This window comes from Dromiciops gliroides, chromosome 2, assembly GCF_019393635.1.
Source record: "Dromiciops gliroides isolate mDroGli1 chromosome 2, mDroGli1.pri, whole genome shotgun sequence".
Taxonomy (NCBI): domain Eukaryota; kingdom Metazoa; phylum Chordata; class Mammalia; order Microbiotheria; family Microbiotheriidae; genus Dromiciops; species Dromiciops gliroides.
In genome coordinates, this window is record NC_057862.1 from 405337055 (window position 1) to 405362330 (window position 25276).

General features: G+C 37.7%; 1 protein-coding gene across 3 annotated transcripts in view; it reads right to left on the minus strand.

The window, feature by feature from the left end:
* Positions 1-22802, minus strand: part of CYLD (CYLD lysine 63 deubiquitinase) — a 66748-nt gene extending 43946 nt beyond the window's left edge. For 2 of the 3 annotated variants that reach the window (XM_043982176.1, XM_043982175.1), the window contains exons 1-5: positions 22623-22802; positions 21664-21742; positions 4677-5187; positions 2431-2733; positions 971-1076 (exon numbers count right to left, since the gene is read on the minus strand). In XM_043982176.1, coding sequence (XP_043838111.1) covers positions 971-1076; positions 2431-2733; positions 4677-5180 — 913 coding nt within the window. In that variant the 5' untranslated portion in view covers positions 5181-5187; positions 21664-21742; positions 22623-22802. The remainder of the gene's footprint in view (positions 1-970; positions 1077-2430; positions 2734-4676; positions 5188-21663; positions 21743-22622) is intronic. The other variant, XM_043982177.1, reaches the window with a different exon arrangement.
* Positions 22803-25276: the final 2474 nt, after the last annotated feature.

Here is a 25276-nt window from a genome sequence, read left to right on the forward strand (position 1 = left end):
CAGGAGAACTAGAAACAAAATATCACTATAGGAACAGCTTCTTAGAAATAGGGATAGGGACTGATCCTGAAACTTCACTGGTATAGGGAAGTCACAGATAAACTCTCTGCAAATGCACATCAGCATATTCTCTGCAACTTATAATTTAAAAGAGTTAGCAGGGGCACTGAGACTTGTCTTTTGACCTGCCTAGGGTCACACATAATATGGTCAGAAAATGGGCATTAAAATGATGAAGAAGTGTAGCTAACTAAGTAATCTGTGTAACCTTCAAATCTTTCCATGCCAAGTACATCCAAGGGCTCTCATTTGCTAAAACTCCAAATCCCTGTTTGCAGGGTTTGTCATCTTTTAGACCTCAACTATTTTTATTCATGAACCAGAGGATATACATCAACAAATACTCTCAACCTCTGGTTTTATGTTAACATTAAAGATAACATTCTAGACTATACCAATAGCAAGATTTAGACTTAGTTAATATTTTTATAATTAGGCATTTGATATGCCCAGAATACTTCACAGCTGGCCCTAAGAGGATCTGAACCAGGGTAAAAGAACTTGGTATAGAAATTCCTTCCTTCATTCCACTATCCCCACCCCTTCTCCTCCCACCAACCATGAGTGAATGTGTGTGTGGAAGAGAGAGAGAGAGAGAGACAGCATGCGCCATAAGTTGGGCTGTTTCTGATTTACAAAAAGTATAAGCTTAAAATCCTTATAGAAATATGGATAATTAAACATGATATAATTATAACATAAGGAAAGATGAATGATAAAGCTATACATTCCACCTGGTACTTCTAAAAAGTAAAAGTATTATTTGCCATTTTTTATGTTAACAGAAAAACTTTCTGTGCAATTATAGTCTTGTAATAAAAAATAAAAGCTGAAGTATGTGCTTATTGTAAAGCTACATGAGGTTATGGGTTTCAATATACAGGCTGTCTTGTAAATATATAAGGCATACCTGGGATGATATCATTGATATGCAACAGAAGTGTACTTTCGACACTTGCAAAACTACAAAGTTGTATTCCATTGAATCTTCCATCCCAATTTCCAATAGGATTATCCTAGAAATAGAAAATAGAAACATATTAAAAACTTCCTATTTTTTTTCTTTTTTTTTTTTGAGGCAATTGGGGTTAAGTGACTTGCCCAAGGTCACACAGCTAGTAAGTGTTAAGTGTCTGAGGCCGGATTTGAACCCAGGTACTCCTGAATCCAGGGCCGGTGCTCTATCCACTGCACCATCTAGCTGCCCCCCAAACTTCCTATTTTTAAAAAAATGCTGAATACAGAATTTCAAATTTTCAGTTTTATGTTATCACAGAAAATTTTCTTTAAATAATTTCATCTTTTGCGCTTTAAGAGGAAAATTGTTGAAATATAAAATGCGTTTATAAGACTATCAGCCCACTTTGGAAAATACAATACAAGAACTGTTATTGTAAACCCATAGGCAAGGTAACTAAATACTTTTTTCATATTATAATAGCATATTTCTGAATAACCATGTTCTCCTTTAACATATAACATTAGCAGTAATCTGGATAAAACTTGTTTCCAAAATTAGATTTTTTTCCCTCCTCCAGAAATAACTTTCTGATTATAATTCTTCCTATTCTAATGAACTCTTAACATCTTTTCATTACTTTTAAATATTTAAAATGTAAATTTAAACATAAAATTTGAATTTTAATATTCAATACATAACAAATAATAGCACAACATAAATAAGTTAAAAATATGAGAGAGCACAAATGTGTTAAGATCTGCACTACTGGAAGGACTGATGAGATCACAAGCCTATCAAAGTAATCATATGTCTTATTTGGAATTATGGGGGTATAATACTTTGAAACAATTCTATCATTTCAAATATTTCAGCTTTCCTTCCCCAAACAGGGAATAAGTTCCTCCTGGGGAGGATGTTTATCTTATATATAATCCCATAATACCTACAGCATAGTTCTTTCTGGTTCTGTGATCAATTGACTCTGGGAGTGTATTATATTACAGATAACGGTAAATAAAGCCAAATCTTAACCAAAAAAGTAGAGAAATGCCTCAATAACACAACAAACAGAGGTTTACATTCTTGGCCCAAAAGTGAAACAATATAGTTTGATGAAATAGGCACAAATCTATTTGGAAAAAATGAAATTAGAGGTATTAATCAATGTCACAACTAGGTAGAATGGACTCATTATGTAATCTACATTCCTGACTTCTTTCAATATTCAAATCCCCCAAAGTCAGGTACACTTAGAAAACACCTTTAGTCAGATGCACTCAGAAAACACCCCACAGACGTTCCACCGTAAACACTGAATAGGTAGTTTTCTTGTCGATTTAATAAGCAGATGGGCCATTCAACTAATATACAATCAACCTCTCCCAAAATTAAACCTTAGAGTTTCTTACCATGTCAACTCCAACAAAGTATCCTAAATTCTCTTTTCCTGGTAAGACATCACAGAATATAACTGTTCCAGATTCTATACCTTCTCCAACCTTCAAAGAAACTCTGGAATTTATTTCCAAAGGAGGAAGGTCAACCTGCATCATGTCAGGTGGGCCTGCATAATCACTTTCCAATGCATTGTCATCATCTTCTATAAGCTCTAATTTGTCCAAAGCCACAAAGACACCACAATCTTCATCACACCGGAAAAGCTGTTTCCCTTGGTAAATTCCATCAGTGAAACCTTGACCACGACCTTCTTCCTACATTTAAAGAGAGAAAAAATTACTACAGGTAATATGAGAGATAATTTTAGAAAAGTCCAAATGCAAGAAGTAAAAATATGCAGCAGTTGTCTAAAGCTAAGACAGAGTTACCTGACTGAAAGTAAAAAGCCTGTCTGTAGATAGAGAGAAAATACAGTAATGGTTATACAATTCAATGCATTTATGTACAAATGGATGAATTATTTCATATTTTTGATAGTATCAAAAGAACTCTGAAAAAAAAATTTCCTAATAATTTAAAAATAATTAACAGGTAAATATAAATGATTCCATTCACAAAATCGTAAAAATGCAAAGCTCATGCAATTGAAAAGTATAGCTGACATTTAACTTTGTAAGATACAATATCCTTGTAAACAAATGTAATAAATATTTGCATAATTATCTAGCATGTTTTAACTACCAACAACTAATCTACTACAACAAAATAATCAACAACTTACATGTATGTAATATAATCACAGTTTTTAAGGTGGTTTTTTCATGCATATTATCTCCTTTAATCTTCATAACTAACACATGAGAAGGGTTGGTATTACTAAATTTATTTTACAGAGGAAGAATCCAAGGATCAAGGACATTAAGTAGTTTGCCCAGGCCCATTCAAGTCATGAGAAGAGGAATTAGAATTTAAATCTAGCCTTTCTGAGTCAATTCCATGCTCTTTCTACTATATCATGCTACTTCTCTGCCTTCCTAGAAGAAATGATTTAAAGATCATGTTCCCTGATAGTCACAGATGGGACAACTGTCAAATTACTACAGTTTTGTTTTAGTTTTAGTTTTAGTTTTTTAGTGAGGCAATTGGGATTAAGTGACTTGCCCAGGGTCACACAGCTAGTAAGTGTTAAGTGTCTGAGGCCAGATTTGAACTCAGGTACTCCTGACTCCAGGGCCGGTGCTCTATCCACTGTGCCACCTAGCTGCCCCAAGCTACTACAGTTTACAGAAAAGAATTTTATCCAGATTATGCCTGTACACCAGCTCATGTGTAATAATAATAACAACAACAACAACAATAACAATTAGCATTTATATAGCACTTACTATATGTAAAGCATTGGGTTCTTTTCAAATATTATTCATTTGATGTAACCCTGAGAGGTGGGTACTATTATTATCTCTATTTTACAAGTCAGGATACCAGGGCAAACTTGTTAAGTGATTAGCCCAGGCTCAGTCACACAACTATTAAGTGTTTGAGGTCACATTTGAACGCTGGTCTTCCTGATTTATATAATGTCTATATGATTCATATATAACAAGAGAGAATAGTGTCTGAGAAACACATCAGTGATGCATCTTAATACATTTAGGAATTTATACAGTTTGCAATTAGTTTGCAATTCTGGTATAGTTTTATTAGGATTCATTTTTTAAATGGGCACATGTATTAGAAATTTCAGAGACAAAATTTTAACTATTATATTTATGTTTTGGGGTTTTTGTTTTGTTTTTGTTTGTTTTGTTTGTTTTTTTGTGGGGCAATGAGGGTTAAGTGACTTGCCCAGGGTCACAGAGCTAGTAAGTATCAAGTGTCTGGGGCCGAATTTGAACTCAAGTCCTTCTGAATCCAGGGCCCATGCTTTATCCACTATGCCACCTAGCTGCCCCCTGTATTTATGTTTAACTGCATTTTCTATTGTAGCTTAAAATTGAATCATTCTGTAATGTCCAATATAGATAGCATTACTTTTTTTTGGTCCTAACAATCAGGCCCTAAAAGAGCCCAATATATCCCTGAAGGGAAAACGTACAAACCTAAAGAGTGATGATTAAAACACATTAGTCTTGTGAAAAATCTTATTTTATTTTTAACTATACATTTTTCCCTTTCAACACCTTTCCCCCACCAAAAAGCCCAAACAAACAACAACAAAAAACATGCTACCCATTTCAAAATTACTTGTCACACTTACCAGCAACTCTACTCCAAAGAATATTCCCGACACTGTCCTCTCCGTTAACAAGGGTCCTCTGAAGCGTACAACTCCAGGAAATTTTTCTTCCCCAGATCTCAGTTGTACTTTGACAGGGCATCCCACATCTATTTGGAGGCCTTTACTTAGCCGGCTTCTGTTTTTAAAGAGACTGTATCTTTCCTCACAATTGGTAATTGCCAAAAGCAATTCTGTGAATTTTTCATTTATTTCTACTACATCCTTCTCATCCACAAATAGGACTGCATGTGGCTGCTCCAAAATTTTTAATCCAATATGATTTTTCTTGCCTTTAGAAAGAGGAATTCTCGCATGCCCCAAAGAACGATCTTGAATATATTGTCCTATACTCCCCTTTGGCACTTTAAGAATCTTTTGTGTTTGTTTGTCTGAAACACTGCATTCTTGAAGAAGCAAATAAAAAATCCGTTCTTCCAAATAGGGTGAAGTAACTTTTTCTTGGCTCCATAAGCCTGAATTCATTGTGATTCTAAGTTTGAAAGATTAATTCAAGAAAAAGGAATCACTAGCATATTTGCAGTTAAATGTTCCCCTCCCTCCCACCAAAAATAAAAACACCTTCACTGGCAGTCTCAAGGTTGGGTTTTAGCAAATTGATGTCCATTTTCTAAAAAATATCTCAAATCAAAAACCCTAGAGGACAAGCAAAAAGAAATTTTAAACTTTTTTTGACATAAACTAAGATAAAAGATATATCACTTTTATTATGATTATGAACATGTGTACACTTTATGCTATGCTAGGACTATTTCAAATATATCCAGGAACAAAAGGATTTATACATATGTGAATTATAAATACATGTACATATCACAATGCAAAGGCACTTATTCACATGTATTTTATACACAAGTATAATTTTGTGATTTTAAATAACTGAGTCAGGAAATAAAGTGGTATACCTTATTGCAACATCAAGTAGGTTAAAAGCTAATATGATAGCATTTACAAACAAATTCAATTTGTAGAATTAGAAGATGAGGAAAAAAAATCTGAAATCTTAAAATTTACACAGAAATTTTTAAACTTTTTTATTAACAATCATCAGATTCTCTACATTTTAAAACAAGAAAACATTTGACTTTGATAAGACTTAAGAATAAATGGATTTGGGGCAGCTAGGTGGCACAGTGGATAGGGCACCAGCCCTGGAGTCAGGAGTACCTGAGTTCAAATTTGGCCTCAGACACTTAACACTTAACACTAGCTGTGTGACCCTGGCAAGTCACTTAACCCCAAGTGCCTCACTAAAAAAAAAATAAATAATAATAATAATTAATGGATTTATTTTAACATGAAACCTATAAAAGGTTCATACATCAAAAAAAAGTCTAACATGCTCTTGAAGCTTTCTATATGTAATTAAGTGATGGCTACTAATACTATATACACTGGTTCAAACTTTTGGAATTTATATATGCATGTATACGTGGAGGGAGAGAGAAGGGGCACACACATTCATCTTGCACCAGGGAATTCATTTTCAAAAAATCATAGAATCTGATCTGAAAAGGATAGTAAACCCATTCAACTTAATTCCTGTCCCACTTTCTCCCCACTTTTACCTTAGAAGAAACTGAAACACTGAAAGGTGATTATGATTTACTAGAGATCACATGGGTATTACTTTACATATCGCAAACTAACCACAACTAATTTTCTTGGTAGGTCATATTTTGGTCAATGGAACATTTCACCTCTGAATCATTGGTATCGTTTCTCTAATCTTAAAACATTTTATACATAAACTTTTTTTCCAACTTCTAACAACTACGGAACTAATTCATATTAAAATGCCTACTAGGAATTATAAAAATATATAGCCTTATTACTATTTTATTAGGGACTTAATATCTAGAATATTTTTGATAGATCAAAATTCATATGCTCTGATGAGAAAAATGGTGCCTATGTATATTCTAATAAAGTAGCTGTTCAGTAGCAGCTGATGATGGTGGTAGTAGTAGTAGTAGTAGTAGTAATAGCTAACCTACTATTAACTAGGTACATAGTATTAATATAGTACCTCGGGGGGCAGCTAGGTGGCCCTGGATTCAGGAGTACCTGACTTCAAATATGACCTCAGACACTTGAAACTTACTAGCTGTGTGACCCTGGGCAAGTCACTTAACCCTCATTGCCCCGCCTCCCAAAACAACAACAACAACAAACAAACAAACCAAAAATCCATAATACCTATACTGTGCCAGGCATTGTGCTAAACTCTACAAATAAATCATCTCATTTGATCCTTATGACAACCCTGAGAGGGAGGTGTTATTATTATCCTCATTTTACAGATGAGTAAGTGCCATGCCTAAGGTCACATAGCTAGAAAATATCTGAGGCCACATTTGAATTCAGGTCTTCTTGACTCTGAGCCCTGTTTTCTACTCTTTGTACCACCTAGCTGTATTTGTTTTACTTCTACTTGCAATGCAAATACCCATTTCTTTTTTCTGCATAATTTATAGTACACTCATATTTGCAGATCTATTCAATTCTTGAATAGGTCTTGCTTATGAAAAACAATAATCAATTTTTTGAGGTCAATCAAATTAAAAAGGTCAAACAAATCTATGCATAAAATACTCCATTTAAAAAAGACTGTTCAGTAATAAGGTATTTCTACAATTCATTCCTCCAGATCAAGGAAGCTGAAACTCTCACAAATGTATTATATAGTCCAATCCATATTCAATAGAGTGGAAGGTATGTTAATTTAAACTTTTTGATGATGACTGGGGGGGAGGATCATCTTTTTTAATGAACTGTGATACTGTGCTATAATATAGTAACCAACTCGGGGTCCATGAGGATATGTTGCCCATAGGTCGAATAGCTGCAGCTTAATTTTATTTTAGCATGGGATTCTGCTTTTTATAGTTTTTCTATCTTCCCTTTTGACATGTGACTGTTACCTTTTCCTGCCTGCCTCTAGGAGGCAGCCCTCTCTTTAATTTGCAACTTTTGAGCTGTACAGAGATAAGAAGCTGTATAACAAAGCTTTTAAGCCTTGTATGAAAAACAAAAATATAAAGGCTCTGAAAGAAGGCCTGAGGAGGATTTCCATGAATTAAAAACGTATGGGCATTTTTTAGTTCAAGGAATATGCTTGGAGGATCTTTTCTCTCCCTTTTTACCTCCAGCACCATGGTTCTAGCTCCATGCTACAGAACTAAGATTTCATCTTGATGAGTGAGATGTTAATCATTTTTAAGTGTGCATGTATACACATACACATATTGAAATGGATTTAAATACAGTATTATAGCATTTCTGGTAGTATTTCTAAAAGAAATCATACAAATCAAATTCAAACTTAATTGGGAAAAAATACAACATTATTTTCACTATTTTTAAATACCAGGAACCTTACTTAGCAATAGCAATTCTTTATACATTAACAATTCTCATAATTCACAGTTATCTTAAACATGTCAAGTCACAATTTGAAACCATTTGCGACCATTAATACATTAGTGACATTTAGTCAAATTAAAACCTTCAGTTATTGAATTTACTATTGTGTCATTGTTGTTATTCAGTCATCCAGTCATGTCTGACTCTTCGTGACCCTATGGACCATAGCACACCAATGTTGTCCATGGGGTTTTCTTGGCAATGATACTAGAGTGGTTTGTCACTTCCTGTCTCAGCAGATTAAGGCAGAGAGGTTAAATGACTTGCCTGGGTCACACATGTAGTAAGTGGCTAAATTCATTTGAACTCAGGTTTTCCTGCCTCTCTGGCCCAGCGCTATATCCACTGAACCATCTAAATGCCTCACTGTGTCATTAGGAAACTGTATTAAAAATTAGTTGTATAACTATATTCTTTTTTTTTCTTTTTCTTTTTTTTTAGTGAGGCAATGGGGGTTAAGTGACTTGCCCAGGGTCACACAGCTACTAAGTATCAAGTGTCTGAGGCACTGAGATTTGAACTCAGGTACTCCTGACCCCAGGGCCGGTGCTCTATCCACTGCACCACCTAGTTGCCCCCGTATAACTATATTCTTTGCTTGGAATTTCTTAAATAAACTTTAGTTTTGGTATGTTGAGGGAGAAAAAATTATTTGAAAAATCTCTAATCTAGAGAAAATGGAACTGATCTACACAAGATGAATAGTCTCCAGGTACTGAGTAAGAAAATGTATTTCCAATTAGGATAATATAAGTGGGAATATATAATATATTATATTATAAGTAATATATAACACAATGTGATAGTATTATATTAGTGGGAATGAGTTCATATTAGAGCAGATGTTGGTAAAATGTGACACACATATTTTACCAACATCTGCTCTAATAACATCTGTATATACACACACATCCATATTTAAAGCATTATCAAGAAAGGCTAAGGTCTCTTCCAAATATTCATAAGTAAAATTTAGGTTTGGTAACTTATAAGACCTGTCTTTTACTGAACATAGGAAAAGGGGGTTGGGGGAAATGATAACTCTAAGAATTCCAAAATCCACTAACTTTGGCAAAGCACTACTTATAATTTTGTAACTACAGTATGATAGAGTAATATGTTGATTACATGTTATAAACAACATATTAATTTCATGCCTTCCTTGCACAAAATATCATGGAAACAAACAGAATATCAGCAACCCAAAAAGCTTTGTAAACTATTTCAAGAGTTGAAGTGATAGTTGCCACTAACACTTCAGAATTATTCAAAGCAAAGCTAATAAAAATTGCATTAAAGGTCAGGTTTAAATTGGAAAGAAATTATTTACTGAATGCCTACCATGGTCTTGATACTGAAGATACACAGTCCAAGTTGTCATATGCATATAACAATTGTCTTTGTTTAAAGCTAACCAGATAGCCAAATTTAATACTGAGACAACTGATAATAATAATATGCCCTTAACTAAGTTTCAAATCAATTGGATATATGCTTTAGTAGAAGGAGTTTCCTCACCAATGAAATCATAAGTCTGTACAAAAAATAAACTAATCTAATCCCCAAAGACCTGATTTATCTGGCTACTGTAGGTGATTTTTTCCTTAAGACATCCCAAAACTAATCATGCATTATTTTATCTGAATTTGTAAATATACCCTAACAATCTCATTACTGAAATACAGTAAATTTCTATTTCTCTAGCACTAGAAATTGGAAAGCTCTTACTGAGTATTATAATATGTATACTGAGAATGAGGAATAGAGACTGAACTTGTGATTTCACAGGTATGTGGAACTCCAAAATGGGGAAACTCCCTCTAGCAATGCAGATCTGTACCTTCTCTGCAATTTATAGTCTTTAAAGTTTCCTAGAGCAATGAGAGGTGAAGTGACACTTCAGGGTCACATAGCACACATGTATGCATGTATGTATGCATGCATGCATGTGCTATGTGTTATGTGTGTATATATACTCCATGTGTGTCATACTCCATCTATATAGTACAGATATAGTATATATAATACATAGCATATATATATTCCATCTCTATTACATATGTTACATATATATGTATGTGTGTGTGTATATATATATATATATATATGTAACAGAGATGGAGCTCAAACCCAGGTGATCTTCCTGTATCCAAGGCCAGGTGTCTACCCACTACATCACAGCTGCCTCTCAAATTGAGAGTAATCATATATCATACTCAAATTAACTAAGGAGTTAATACTTAAAATATTAACTACACTGAAAAGAACTAATCTTTGATGGTTCAGAGTATACCTCTGGATAAAGCATACTCCTTTCTCCTCACTGCCATTTTCAGGCTCTCCTTCTGCTGTATTTACTTCTCAACTTTTCCCCCTCCACAGCTCATTCCATCCATCTATTTTTCAACAAGTACAGATCTTTGTTTCTATACTCTACTGATCTACATGTCACTTTCCCTTCTTTCTCGACCAGGTCACATTCTTCTTCAGTACCCTGACTCCTAACTTTAAACTTGTGGACTTTGATTTACATGTGGGTATTTCCTCAACACCCTGACCTTCTAATTCAACAACCTCATTAACTCTTCTTTTTTTCTTTTTTTTTTTTTTTAGGCAATGGGGGTTAAGTGACTTGCCCAGAGTCACACAGCTAGTAAGTGTCAAGTGTCTGAGGCCGGATTTGAACTCAGGTACTCCTGAATCCAGGGCCGGTGCTTTAACCACTGCGCCATCTAGCTGCCCCCCTCATTAACTCTTAAGACCTATATCTTCCTTTTACCTCAGGCACTCATTATCGTTGTTCAATCATGTCCAACTCTTTGTGACCCCCATGAACCATAGTATGCCAGGTCTTTATATCCTCCACTATCTCTTGAAATCTATCCAAGTTTATGTTCATTTTTTCCATGACATCATCTATCCACTTCATCCTCTGCTAACCTTTTGCCTTAAATCTGTTCCAACATCAGGATCTTTTCCAATAAGTCCTGTCTTCTCATTAGTCGTTAAAGTATATTTAAGCTTCACCTTCAGTATTTGACCTTCCAGTAAATAGCCTGAATCAATTTCTTTAAGTATTCACTGATCTGATTTCCTTACTGTCCAAGGGACTTTCAAAAGTCTTCTCCAGCACCACAATTTGAAATTGTTGATTCTGTGGCACTCAGCTTTTCTATATGGTTGAACTCTCACAGCCATACATTGCCACTAGAAAAACCATAGCTTTAACTGGATAGACTTTGTCAGAAAGGCTTTAGTATGCTGTCCAGATTTGCCATAGCTTTCCTTCTAAGAAGCAAGCATCTTTTCATTTCATGGCTGCGTTGCCACCTGCAGCAATCTTTGAGGTCAGAAATATAAAATCTGACAGTGCTTCCATTTCTTCTCCCTGTATTTGCTAGGAAGTGATGGGACCAGTTGTCAAGATCTTGGTATATGAGAGAGAGAGAGAGAGAGAGAGAGAGAGAGAGAGAGAGAGAGAGAGAACGCTTTAAGCTAGTTTTTATAGTCTCCTCTTTCACCCTCATCAAGAGGCTTAATTCCTTTTCACTTTCTGCCATCGAAGTGTTAGCATCTGCATAACTGAGATTCTCCCAGCAACCTTAATTCTGGCTTTTGATTCATCCAGCCTGGCATTTCACATGATGTACTCTGCATATAAGTTAAATAAATAATGTGACAACACACAGCCTTGTCATATTCCTTTCTCAATCTTAAACCAATCAGTTGTTCCATGTTGAATTCTAGTTGCTTCTTGGCTCACATACAGCTTCCTCAGGAGACAAGTAAGATGATCTGGTACTCCCTTCTCTTTGAGCACTTGCCACATTTTGTTGTGATCCACACAGCAAAAGACTTTAGTGGAGTTAATGAAGGCTAAGTAGATATTTTCCTGGAACTCCCTTGCTTTTGCCATAATCCAATGAATGTTGGCAATTTGGTTTCCAGTTCCTTTGCCTCTTCAAAAACCAGCTTGCTCTTGTAATTCTCTGTTCATATATTGCTGAAGCCTAGCTTGCAGAATCTTAAACATAGTCTTACTGGCATGTGAAATCACTATGATTATTCAATAATTTGAACATTCTTTGGCATTGCTCTTCTTTAGGACTGGAATGTAAACTGATCTTTTCCAATCCAGTGGCCACTGATGAGTTTTCCAAATTTGCTGGCATATTGAGTGCAGCACTTTAACGGCATCATCTTTAGGATTTTAAATAGCTTAGGGGGAATTCCATCATCTCCACTAGCCTTAGCAATGCTTCCTGATGTCCACTCATATAGGAATAATCTATTACCTATAACTGTACTCCCTTCATGATCCTGAACTCTGAAATATCCCTCTCTGATAATAACTTCTTGTTCTTCTAACTCCTCCTCTGCCTTATTCCTCCTAAATGACTATCCTCAACATGACCTCTAATTTCTCCATCCCCTCTTCCTGCTTTCCCAATCTATTAGCCCTTCTCAATTCTCACTTTCCACCCTTCACTATCTTGATAAGAGTGACTATCTTCTACTCGAATTACTCGTTCCCTTGTTCTAGGACCATTCAGGCCCTGCCAATCCTCAAAAATAGATCACCCCCACAGCCTTCTACTCTCCTACTCCAACACTGATGAGCTCTGTAGGAGGAAGCCACACAAGTATCCTGCCTCAGTTCGCTCCCATAAAGTCCATGATCTTAACTAAATACTCACTCCTACTTAGCAATCCACAATCTACAGCTTTTGATAGTTAACTACTCCCTTCCTAAATACTCTCTTTCTTCCATGACTTCAAAGACACTACTCTCTCTCTTGATTTTCCAACTACTTGTCTGACTGGTATTTTTCCACCTCTTTTTTTGATTCCTTATCCATTTCCTGGGGACAAGTGTAGGTATCCCCTCAAGGCTTTGATGTAGAAACAAAATTCTCTCCTCTCTTCTCTCTCTTCTCTTTTCTTCTTCTTCTTCTTCTTCTTCTTCTTCTTCTTCTTCTCTCTCTCTCTCTCTCTCTCTCTCTCTCTCTCTCTCTCTCTCTCTCTCGGTAATCTTATCAATTTCCATGGGTTCAATAATCATCAAGATGCACATGACTTATAAATCTATATATCTAGCCCTAATCTCTCTCCTAAATTCCAGAAACCCACATGTACAGCTGACAGTTGACAAAACACCTAGATGTACTGTCAGAATCTAAAATGCAACACCTTTCCTATCCCCAGAGACTCTCTTCTTCCAATTTTTTTTTTTGGGTGAGGCAATTGGGGTTAAGTGACTTGCCCAAGGTCACACAGCTAGTAAGTGTTAAGTGTCTGAGGCAGAATTTGAACTCAGATCCTCCTGAATCCAGGGCCAGTGCTCTATCCACTGCGCCACCTGGCTGCCCTCCAATTTATTTTCAATGAGCACCATCATTCTTCTAGTCATCACCCTGATTTACAAACTCCAAGTCACCCTTTGCTCTTCCTATCCTATCCAATCAATTAACAAGTCTTATAGAGGTTATGTCATTGTCTTTTGTATCCTTCCCTTTTCTCCATTCACACTAGTCAAGGTTCTCATCACCTCTTGTCTCTTAAGTGATCTCCATGCTCCTAGAGTCTTCCTTTCTAATCAATCCTTCACAAAGTAACCAAAATAATCTCTCTAAGGCAAGGTCTAACCATGTCACTATTCTGTTAAAAAAAAAAATCCTCAGTGGCTCCTTATTTCCTCTAGGATAAAAAAACAAAAAAATCTTCCACTTCGCAAATGACACCCTCTAAAACCTAGTTCCAATCAAGTTCTTCAAACATTTGCTATTATTCCCCTGTATGTATGTTAATGCGCCAGGCAAACTGGACCACTATTAGTTCTTCCTTGTACTTGGCACTCTGTCTCTAAATTCCATGGCTTCATATGGGCTGTGCCTACCCAACTCCAACCTGCCTCAAAAACAGAATTTTTACTTTCATTCAAAGCTGAACTGAGGTGCCACCTCCTATACAAAGCCTTCCAAGATCACCCCAGTTATTTGTCTCTTAGCTCCTCAAATTACCTTATATTTGTTCATCTGTGAACATGATGTATTCATCCCAAAAGAACGTAAGCTTCCTGTAACAAGAGACATTTTTGCTTTTGTATTCCCAGCAACAAGGATCTTAATAAATATTTACCAACTTAAACTGAAGCACTGAAAAAGACCTATGAAAACACTGGTTATTTGAGTTTGCCTGTAGATCCTAACTAAATAGGGATTTACTATATGTTGATGAATAATAATATGTAAGTTCAGAAGACATAAATATTTAACTTACCTCCTAATGGCTTGAGGAATACAATAGAGCCGAAAAATATTTTATATACTAAATACCAATGAAAACTTCAGCAAGTTCTAAACTATATCAGACAGCAAAATTAAAGGCAGCAATTAGCTGAACCTCTATATGTACATATTATTAAAGTGTCAATATCTACCTTATCTAAAAGATAAAATGTCATTTAGATTTTCAGGATAGCAGCACATACTATTCATAAAAATCTCATTGAGGAAACAAAGCCAGTTTTGAAATTCAAGAACTTTGTGCTGAGGTATACTAGTTCTTAAAAACACTGGAGATATTATCCACTGCTTATCAGATTTCAGAATCAATACATACTTACTAAATTAGTATTCCTGATTATAATTACCAAAAAGAAAAGGAGGCTAATGAAATCTTTCAAATTCTTCTCGATACTACAGAACAACCAACCACCACTTTAAGAAAGAACCACTTTCTCTAAAGGGAGAAACTTCTATATTCTTAAGCAGGCTATAAAATTTGACTAATCAAGGGAAAGGTTTTTACATTTCATTATTAGGGAGAAAATCCTCATGCAGTTTAAAATTTCACCCCAACTTATATACTCACACAAGCACATGCAGAAATATCAAAATGGAAATGTTATAAGTAACCCTAATATGTGAAAAATCTATAGTTACTAAAAAAATTAAATTAGGGAATTCTTGTTTTTTTACAAAATAAAACAAAAAAAAGTTTTGTATACATAGCAAGCTCTCTCAACACAAGTGAAATGGAATGTGGTTTACATGTAATTTTACAGGAAGATCTACATTGCAAAAAGCAAAATGTACCTATAATATGATCCTTTAAATCAATTTTATTTTACTATATCCTAAGTGGTTTCCTTTGTCCTTAAACTTTCTCTCCCACTTTTCTTCCTAAAAAGGGTATAAACTATTGCCAATTTCATGATTCTTTAAGAATAGCAATGTGGGGGAAGCTAGGAGGCACAGTGGATAGAGCACCGGCCCTGGAGTCAGGAATACCTGAGTTCAAATTCAGCCTCAGACACTCAACTTACTAGCTGTGTGACCCTGGGCAAGTCACTTAACGCCCATTGCCTCACCAAAAAAAATAGCAGTGTGACTAGCATTATCCATCTAAACTCTACATGTAAATACCCTGACAAATATACAGCCAAGCCCTTTCTATTCCCAGATCTCTACTCTTCCCCAACAAAAATTTAAAAAATATTAGAAATTAGACTTGGTTCCAGACAGAGAAAGGTTAAGTACTAGACACTACCACTAAAAGGTATCTTATCTCTAATGCTATGACTGAAAGTAAATATTGGTTCCTCTCTAAAATACTTTGGTGGATGATAAAAAAAATGTTTTATTATATAGTATTCAAATAAGTTATGTTAATGGGACTTAATTTTTTCCAAATTCATAAAAATTCTTGGAATATTATTCACGACCAATTTTTACCTTACAAGTAAAAGTCACACCTTTGCTATCTCACAAATGACTGAAAGATAAAGAGATTCCATTTTACTTATTTATTGACTATGAAAAAACATTTGATTCAGAAGAACAAAACAGTGCCTTGCAGGGCTTTTTAAAAGGTACCTCCTATCTATATGACAAAATCATTCCTTGGAATGCAAGAGATTCTCTGGAAAATGACAGAAATAACCCAGTTCAATGACCTTCTGAAAATAAACTTCAGGTGAGGTATAAAACAAGGAAATGAATGCTCACCAAAAGTATTCCTCACTGTGACGGAGGAGATCAAGTGCAAGAGTCTAGGTCAAAGATTCCCTGAGGAAGATGAGGTCCTCAGATAAAGATGGGATTGTGTTAATTACATCAACTATCAAGACAGGGAAAGGTCTCCAAGAAGAAATCTGTACTCACCCAAAGGAGTTTGGTCTGACCATCTACAGAAAAGGCCAAATGGATAAAGACTGCCCATTGCCTTGACTTCAACATGCATCTACTAAATGGGCACCCTATAGACCTTGTCCAGTAGTATATATAAATACAAAAAAAAGTACAGATAGCCAATGAGCTGTGCCAGAGTTGAAAAGCACAGAATTGACTGGATTGCTTTCAAGGAGATTGCAAACTTTTACTGACCCCAAGCTTCGTATAATAGCAAAAGCCTGACTTTCCAATACAAACATTAAATAGGTATGTCTCTACAGTGTAATAAGATTTGTGTTGAAAAAAAAATTATTAATACTCTATGTTGTGTTTTAGACAAATCTACCAGAAATATCTTAATTTTTCATTAATCTAATATCCAAGTCATTTATGGCAGACAGAGACAAAGAGAAAGAGAGAGAGAGATACAAATTGGCAGAGCTCCCCACTGCCTTCTGACAGGACTCTCTCACCCAAGATGACTTAAGGCAACATTTATAGCAATCTTGAACAAGATCATATGTAAAAATAGTTTTGTGTTAGCATTTCAAATCAGATGGATAATAAAATTACTATTCAGCTGCTTAGTTGATCATTCCCCTCACTCCTAGAGTAAACAAATGGACCTTCTCCCTTCAGTGCTTCCATTTCCTTTTTTCTCACTTTTTTTAAACTTTCTACAGTCCAGTTGTTGACCTCATCATTCAACTGAAACTTCTCTCTTCAAAGTCACCACCTAACTCTTAAAGGCCAAATCTCAATTGCCTTTTCTCAATTCTCATCCTTCTTGACTTCTCTGCAGCCTCTGACACTGTTTATTACCCTGTTCTTGACACTCTCTTCTCTATGGATTTTTCTCACACTACCCTCTCCCAGTGCTTCTTCTATCTGACTACCCACTCTTCAGTCTCCTTTGCAGGATCTTCATCCAGGTCATGCCCCTAACTGTGGCTGTCCCCCAAGGCTCTGTCTTGGGCCCTCTTCTTTCATACTTCAGCTCCCAGGAATTCAATTATATTCTCTCTCTGTCTCTCTATAGAAACATATATTTATATACATTTATGCATATATACACACATATGTATATATAGATATACATATATACATGCATACACACACATATTATATATATATATATATATATACACACACACACACACATATATATATATATATATATATATATATGATTCTTAGATCTATTTATTCATCCCTACCCTCTCTCTTCACTTCTATCCTCCCACCTCCTGGGATATCCAATAGATATCTTAAATTTTACATGTCCAACTCTTTCCCCTAAAACTTCCCCCTTGGGGCAGCTAGGTGGCGCAGTGGATAGAGCACTGGCCCTGGAGTCAGGAGTACCTGAGTTCAAATCCAGCCTCAGACACTTAACACTTACTAGCTGTGTGACCCTGGGCAAGTCACCTAACCCCAATTGCCTCACTAAAAAAAAACAAACAAAAAAAAAATCCTCCCCCCTCTTTCTAACTTCCCTATTACTATTGAAGGTACCATCATCCTCAAAGTCACTCAGACTCACAACCTAGGTGTCATCCCCAACTCCTCATTCTTTTTCAGCTCCCATATCCAATCTTTTGTCAAAGACTATTGATTCTACCTTTGCAACATCTCTCTTGTGTATGTCCCATTCTCTCCTCTGAAAATACCACAACCCTGGTGGCAAACCTTCATCACTTCAAGCCTAGACTACTTTCAGTAGTCTGTTGATTAGTCTCTCTACCTCAAGTCTCTCCCCACTCCTGTCTAGCCTCCATTCAGCTATCAAAGAGATTTTCCTAAAGCACAAATGGACTATGTAAAACACTTATTCAATCAACTCCAGTGGTTCCTTATTACCTTAAGTATCAAATATAAAATTTTCTGTTTGTTTTTTAAAGGCCCTCATAATTTGGCTCTCTCTTACCTTTCCAATCTTCTTGACCTTTATTCCTCACCACCCCCAATCCCCACCACTACCCCCTGCTCCCTCCCTCTCCCCCTCCTTTTCTTTCTTTCTCTTTCCTCCCCCCTTTCTCTCTCTGATTCTTCAACACTGATCTCCTTCCTATTTCTCACACTAAACACTCCAACTCTTGGCATTTTCAGTGGCTGTCCCCCCCTGCTTGGAACTCATTCCCTCCTCATTTCTGCCTCCTAGCTTTTCTGGTTTCTTTCGGTCTCAGCTAAAGTCCCACCTTCTGCAAGAAGCTTTTTTCAATCCTGCTTAATGCTGGTTGTCCTACTCTGTTGATTATTTCCAATTATTACTTCATATTAATCTGTTTGTACATAGTTGTTTTCATGTTAGACTATGAGCTCTTGAGAGCAGGAACTGTTTCTCCCTTTCTTTGTTTCACTGGTGCTTAGCACTGTGGCCTGGAAAATCATAGGTGGTTATTAAATACTTTGTTTATTAGAATTAATCTTTTCTCAAAGGAGAAACATGGGTTCAAAGCATCAATCAATCCCTTCAGGGATGGACAAAGAGTATACTGTTCTTAGGTGGGTCAAACACTTCAGGTGAGTGGGAGCAATGATCTGACAAAAGATATTCCGTATTCAATTATTTGACTGCCACACTAAGAAAGTTTATTGTCCATCCATCTGACCCACCTCCAAACAGAGAAATTTGGAAAGGGTTTAGACCAGAGAAATTTTATTTCTCAATATTTCTATAGTATCCTAAAAAGCATGTAATTATGCTTGCAAACTTGGAACACCACTGCCTCCCAAGAACTGTAGATGAGGATTACATAGAGAACAATGAAAAAGCCTGTGATGGACATGAGTAGGATGTAATGTATAACCAAGGAGGAACTCTGAAGATGAATATGAGTAAAGGATATCATCAAGGAATTGTATTACAGAAAGAGAAGACGGGCTGGTCATGTCTCTAGAACAAATGATCCACTGGTATTCTTATAATGTCGGGAAAAGGCGCAGGCATGTTTGCAGTTCCCCTGTAGTGAACTTTTAAAAGAACATGGATGAGAGTCACAAAGGATGGAAGGGCATGGAATTGATTTTGAGCTACATCATTAAAGGGAACTTCTGAATCAATACCACACATTCAAGTATACTGCCTAATTATTTCAGTGGTTTTGTACATCAAAATCAGTTATATTTGATAGGAATAAAATGTGAAAAAAAAAGAGTAAAATCATCACTAATCATTGTTCTACTAATGTTACATATTTTATTACTGTGTAAAGAAGAAGCAATGTTGCTTTGTCATCTACTACAGGGAATAAATATAATTTTGACATTTATGTCAAACTGATTTTTCTGGATCATTTCATTTAATCCTTTTACAGCGCAGATTGTGTAACAATATCAAAAACCCAAACTTGACTCAGAATATAGTATAAGTAGGAAAAAATAGTAACATTAATCAAGTGATGAGTAGGATAATAACTTCATTCTCCCTTCTTCACTCTCATCTTTCCTGTCATCAAATTTAAGTCCAGTCTTGACATACAAAATCACTGACATCATAATTTTTTTTATTTAATTTTTTTTTTTGGCAGGGCAATGAGGGTTAAGTGACTTGCCCAGGGTCATACAGCTAGTAAGTGTGAAGTGTCTGAGGCCAGATTTGAACTCAGGTTCTCCTGAATCCAGGGCCGGTGCTCTATCCACTTCGCCACCTAGCTGCCCCCGACATCATAATTTTTTAAAAGAAAGCATGACATAAATGTTTTGAATGTATTTAATAGCTGTGCTGATTTTTTTCCTCTAAAAAAAATACTACTCTTTGTTATATGAAACGGCCTTGTGGCAACTGAGACAACTATGATAATGTAAACAGAAGATATCAATAAAAACTTATTTTTAAAAAAAGATGAGGGCAGCTAGGTGGCGCAGTGGATAGAGCACTGGCCCTGGATTCAGGAGGACATGAGTTCAAATCCGGCCTTAGACACTTAATACTTACTAGCTGTGTGACCCTGGGCAAGTCACTTAAACCCAATTGCCTAAAAAATTAAAAAAATTTTTTAAAAAAAGATGAAAGAAAGCCTGAGTCTTCCACCTTGTCAAATTTTGTAAGAAGTATCACAAAAGGGAATGTGTTATATGCAGGAATTTTCCAGGATTTTGCAACAGAGCATAAGTGTTTGGGGTTTCAATAAGTTCTCTAAGACCATTTTCTCCTGATAATGTACTAGTGCAAATCCACCCACTATACACTGAAGAACAGCAGGCTAATACTCAGAGCCATTACTTCTACCTAGGGTGTGAGGGGGTGCAGAAAAGTAACACTTGAGCAAATTCCATCTCTCAGCCCCTGAAACACATTAAGGACTTCTCATTTTTTCCCCTGTAAACCACAGCCTAGAAAATTGACAATCTTATTATGTCATATATAGACTTTTCAGTCAAAAAGCAAGGTAATGAGTTATTTTTAGCTGAACTTGGGGGAAAGGGAACTAGGATAAGAACAACCGTCTTAAAAATGCAAAAGCAACAGTTGTACACAAGTACACAGAACATGTCATTGTATATCAAACATTCATGAGCAGCAGTCTCTGGAATGCAAATTGAACATCCTCCACATCACTGCCACTTTAATATTCCTAAAGGTCAGGTCTGGCCATGTCACTCTTCTAATCAAGAAGATTCTGTGACTCCCCACTACTTTTAGGATAAAATACAAACTCCTCTGTCATTTAAAGCCCTTTACAATCTGGCTCCGGTCTGTTTTCCCAAGGTAATAGCATCATTCCCTTTTATTCACTCTACATTCTAGCAAAACAGGCCTAGACTCCATCTTCTGACTCTGTGCCTTAATATATGCTATCCCCCATACCTGAAATGCTCTCTCTCCTCTGCCTCTCTGAGCCTGCTAGCTCCTTTCATTCATTTCTCCCCAGGTTACAATCTGGACTCTAACATGCTTCCAAGCCAGGTACCATCCTTTGAACCACTGGCTCTTTTTCAGCTTCCTTTTATGTACTGTCTTTACACATTAGGATATATATATATATTTTTTTTTTAAGTCTACCCTTAGAGGGAAGGGACTGTCTTAACACATTGCCTGACACATAGTAAGCATTTTATAAATGCTTATTGACTGACTCCTTTCAGTGTCACCACCTTCAAGATGTATTTCCCCTCCCCCCACCCCAGCATTTTACATATATCCTATATCTACTTATCTGTACACAAGCTGAATCCCCCTAGTAGAATGTCCCCCTTGAGAGATGAGACTGCCTCACTTTGTGAGGCAGTGTTTGATTCCCCAGTGCCTAGAATATATAGTAGGTATATATCAAATTGTACTGATTGACTTGGATCCATATACATTAACCACCAGAACATTTACTATTAAAGGAAAAGAGAAATACCTTCTGTCCACAGAGAATTTTTCAACTAAAGAACTCCAAGTGGTTGTGTAACAGCATCCTCACCCTGAGGATGGAGAAACTGAAACAGAAAGGAGAATAAATCAACAAGAGACAGCAGTAGGGTGGGTATTCCTTTACTTTCCTGGGCCTCAGCTACCTCATTTGTAAAGTGATCCTGACCAAAAAGAGTCCTTAACCTTTTTTGTCAAGGCCCCTCTTTGGCAGTCTGGTGAACCTTATAGACCCCTTATCAAAATATTGGTTGTCTACTTTCATAATTGAAGGAAATGCTAAATTTCAATTAGAAGTTAGTGAACCCCATTCAAGTTCACAGCTGCCCTGAAATCTATCCTCAGACCTCTTGAGGGCTCGTGAACCCCAAGTTTTGGAATCCTTGGTCAGATGACCCGCTGTCTCTTCCAGCTCTAAATCCTACCAACCCTACCTCCCATTATGCCACCAGAGGAAGAGCGTTAAGCATTACTTTGAGCCCATCTATATGTCTCTGGGTCCCAAAGGTAGACATTGGTTCCCTGGAAGACTACCAAGCAGCCCGGAGCCTCAGTTTACCGCCCCCTCCCCTAAGGGGGAGGAGTTTAAGATTTATGGCATTTCCCCCATGTCTCCCCACCCTCCTCATCCCACTCCCAGTCAAAGCTCCAGGGGTGGAAGAGGCTGCCCCAGGGCACAAGACCAGCAGCGGCCGTTATTCAGGGTTTGGGGTCCCTCCTCAGGGAACGTCGGGGCCGGCAGGCCTCGCTGGGGGCGGGGGCCTGGAAAGTACCGGCGAGTGACGTCTGCGAGGCCAGCAAGGCCCAAATAACGGGCCGGGACGGGGAGCACAGACGAAGCAGGCGGCAGTGCCGGGAGCGTCGGAGGAGTTATGGGGAAGGCGCCCGAGGAGTCCTGCCTCCCCAACCCCGACCCGGAGGCGCCGGCGCCGCTTGTCATTCGCTCACCTGAAGGCGACAGGTCTGACCAGGCTGAACCCCGGTTCACAATCCGGCGGCCCCCGACTCCCCAGGCCAAAAGTCGTCGCCGCCACCACCGACTATTTACCTCGGGGAGACGCGCGGCCCCACGCAACCGAACCTGATACCTGGACCCGCCCCCGCCTGCCCCGCCTCCAAGCCAGAGAGAAGGAAGGGAGGGAGTGGTAGTGGGTGGGGGGGAAGTGGCATGAGAACCAATCGTGACCCGAACGACGTTCCAGCGCGCGCCAGGATTGGTCCTCCTCGTGACATCCTCTCCGCCAATGGCTGCTGGTCCAGCTCGGTACTAAGGGACTTTCCGCTCCGTCAAGCTCGGTCGAGCCAAAGTGGGGGTTGGGGAGGGCTGAGAGAGGAAGAGGCAAGAGAGGGCGGGGACGGGGAAAGTGGCGTAACGCTCTCTGGTTGGCTGTCTAGCAGCAGGCCTCGAGCCATCATTGGCTATGTGATGTGAGGGGGTGGAGCACTACTGGTTCCATCCCTCTGGGCCTCAGCTGTCAAAACGACGAACTGAAATGGGAAGGGCAGGGTCCATGGTTCCTGGGTGATAAGATTTGGGAGAGAACCCAGAGCTCACGCCCAAGCTTGAGCTGAGAATCAGGACTCCTGGGTTGGAGATTTACCCCGGAGTCCCGAAATAACACTCTGACCTTAGCCCTGGACTACCGAGTTTTCCAGTTCCTCGCTGCTCTGTGCCTCAGTTTCCCCTTCTGAAAGGAGCTGAAGGGAAGTTCGGCTTCTATCCCAGAAGCCTCCAGTAATTTGGGGATGGTCAAATTTAGAGCACTGAGGAGGAGAAAGTATTGCCACACATTTAATTCATCCTTCCTGGCCAACAGCCAGGGCTTATGGTTTAGTTAAGCATCTTTCAATTAGAAGGGAGGTTTTTGATTCCCAAGTGAGCCCAAAAATATTCAAGGAAGTGGTTTTTTAACTTAGTACTCAGTACACTGGATTCTTGTTAATTAATTCTTTCTCTGACAAATTAAGCACCAATTATGAAAGATGTATAATACTCAAAGGAGAGATAGGGGAGGGGAAGGGTCTTAATCATGACATAAATTCTCCCTGTGGAAAATTACTTGTTCCTAAGTGTCCGTGGGATTTATTCTGAGATAACAGCACAAAGAGGTGTCCATGTGCCAATAACTAATTACGTGTAGAGTGACTATCATTCACTACAGTCTTTCCCAGTACCTCCTCCTGGTCCAAAAGAGATGCCATCATTGGGCCCATACTGGAAACTTTTCTAATTTCATGTTACCTGCTGGCACTTGTGCAGACTTTAAGAACCTGGTATCACAGACTATCATGATCCTTTAGAGATCAACTCAAAACCCATCTTCAAACAGACTTCCCTGACTATTCCAATACCCAACCATGCTCTTCCCCTCTCTGGTATTCTCTAATTGTTTTAATTGTTTCTCTAATTCTACAATTGTCTCTAATTGTTTAATATCACTTCCCAAACAAGATCAGCCCCTCTGTATCTTCTGCTTATCTGTTCTTTTCACAGTATGTAACACAGGGCTAGTCATATGGTAAAAGGTCTAGCCACGACACCTTCAGTTTTCATGAAATGTGCTCCACAGATACTCATTTTAGTGCATATGACTATCCAGCTTCCCTTTGCTATACCTGGTAAACTCAAGAACATTTAGCTACTCCATTTAATCCCAGCAAAGAATGAGTAACAGAAAACTTCAGACAATCTCTGAGGGGAAACTGGTTAAATGTATTGATTCCAAGTTTCTTATCTCCTCTCAGACGGTAAAGAGATAAATATTTGAGAATTAGTGATGCCCCCTACTGGAAGAGATACTGTAGGAAAGCTCCACCATGAGGAAAAGGCTTCTGAGGGCAAGCCCATGTGGCGGGTGGGTGTGGTGTGTGTGTTTGTGTGTGTGTGTGTGTGTGTGTGTGTGTGTGGAGTGTGTGTGTGTGTTTGGGATGTAGCAAATGCTCGCTCTTCTCTCCGATCTTTCTTTTTCGCCAGGACCTCTGAGGAGGTGGAACAAGAAATGCTGACTCCAGGAGATAGATAGATGTAGGCACCTTGGCCTCTTCTCTCTCCCCATGAAATTCTTATAATCCTTAATAAATGCCTTAAAAGTCTAAATTCTTGCTAAAGCTTCAATTTATATGGTATCACTCATTAGATTTTTAGACAGGTATAGCTAGAATTTTAGCCACCTTCAGATAGCAACTATTCATATAATCCCTGTGGGGGTTTTGTTTTTCTCCTGTGCAGATCTATTCAATTTAAGAGACTGATACCTAATGATAATGCTCCTGAGAATATTCATTTTCATTCAGAAAAGTCAAGAGAGGGTTTTTTTACCAGAATGAAAATCCATGTCATTTCATTTAATATTATAGTCCGGGTTTTGTGAATGAGAAAAGGTCTCATGTGAGCTCTTACTTACCAATACCTTTCCCATAAGAATTCATAATTATTATGGAAACATATCTGGACTGTGTAAACCTCTCCTCATTTCATACCTGGCTGCACTTATTTTGGATTTCTTTGACTTCTCTACCATGCCCCCAGTAAACTCACTGGGAAACCTCATCATCTTGACAGATACAAATCAGCCTTGGTACCCATGCCTCATCAGCACCTT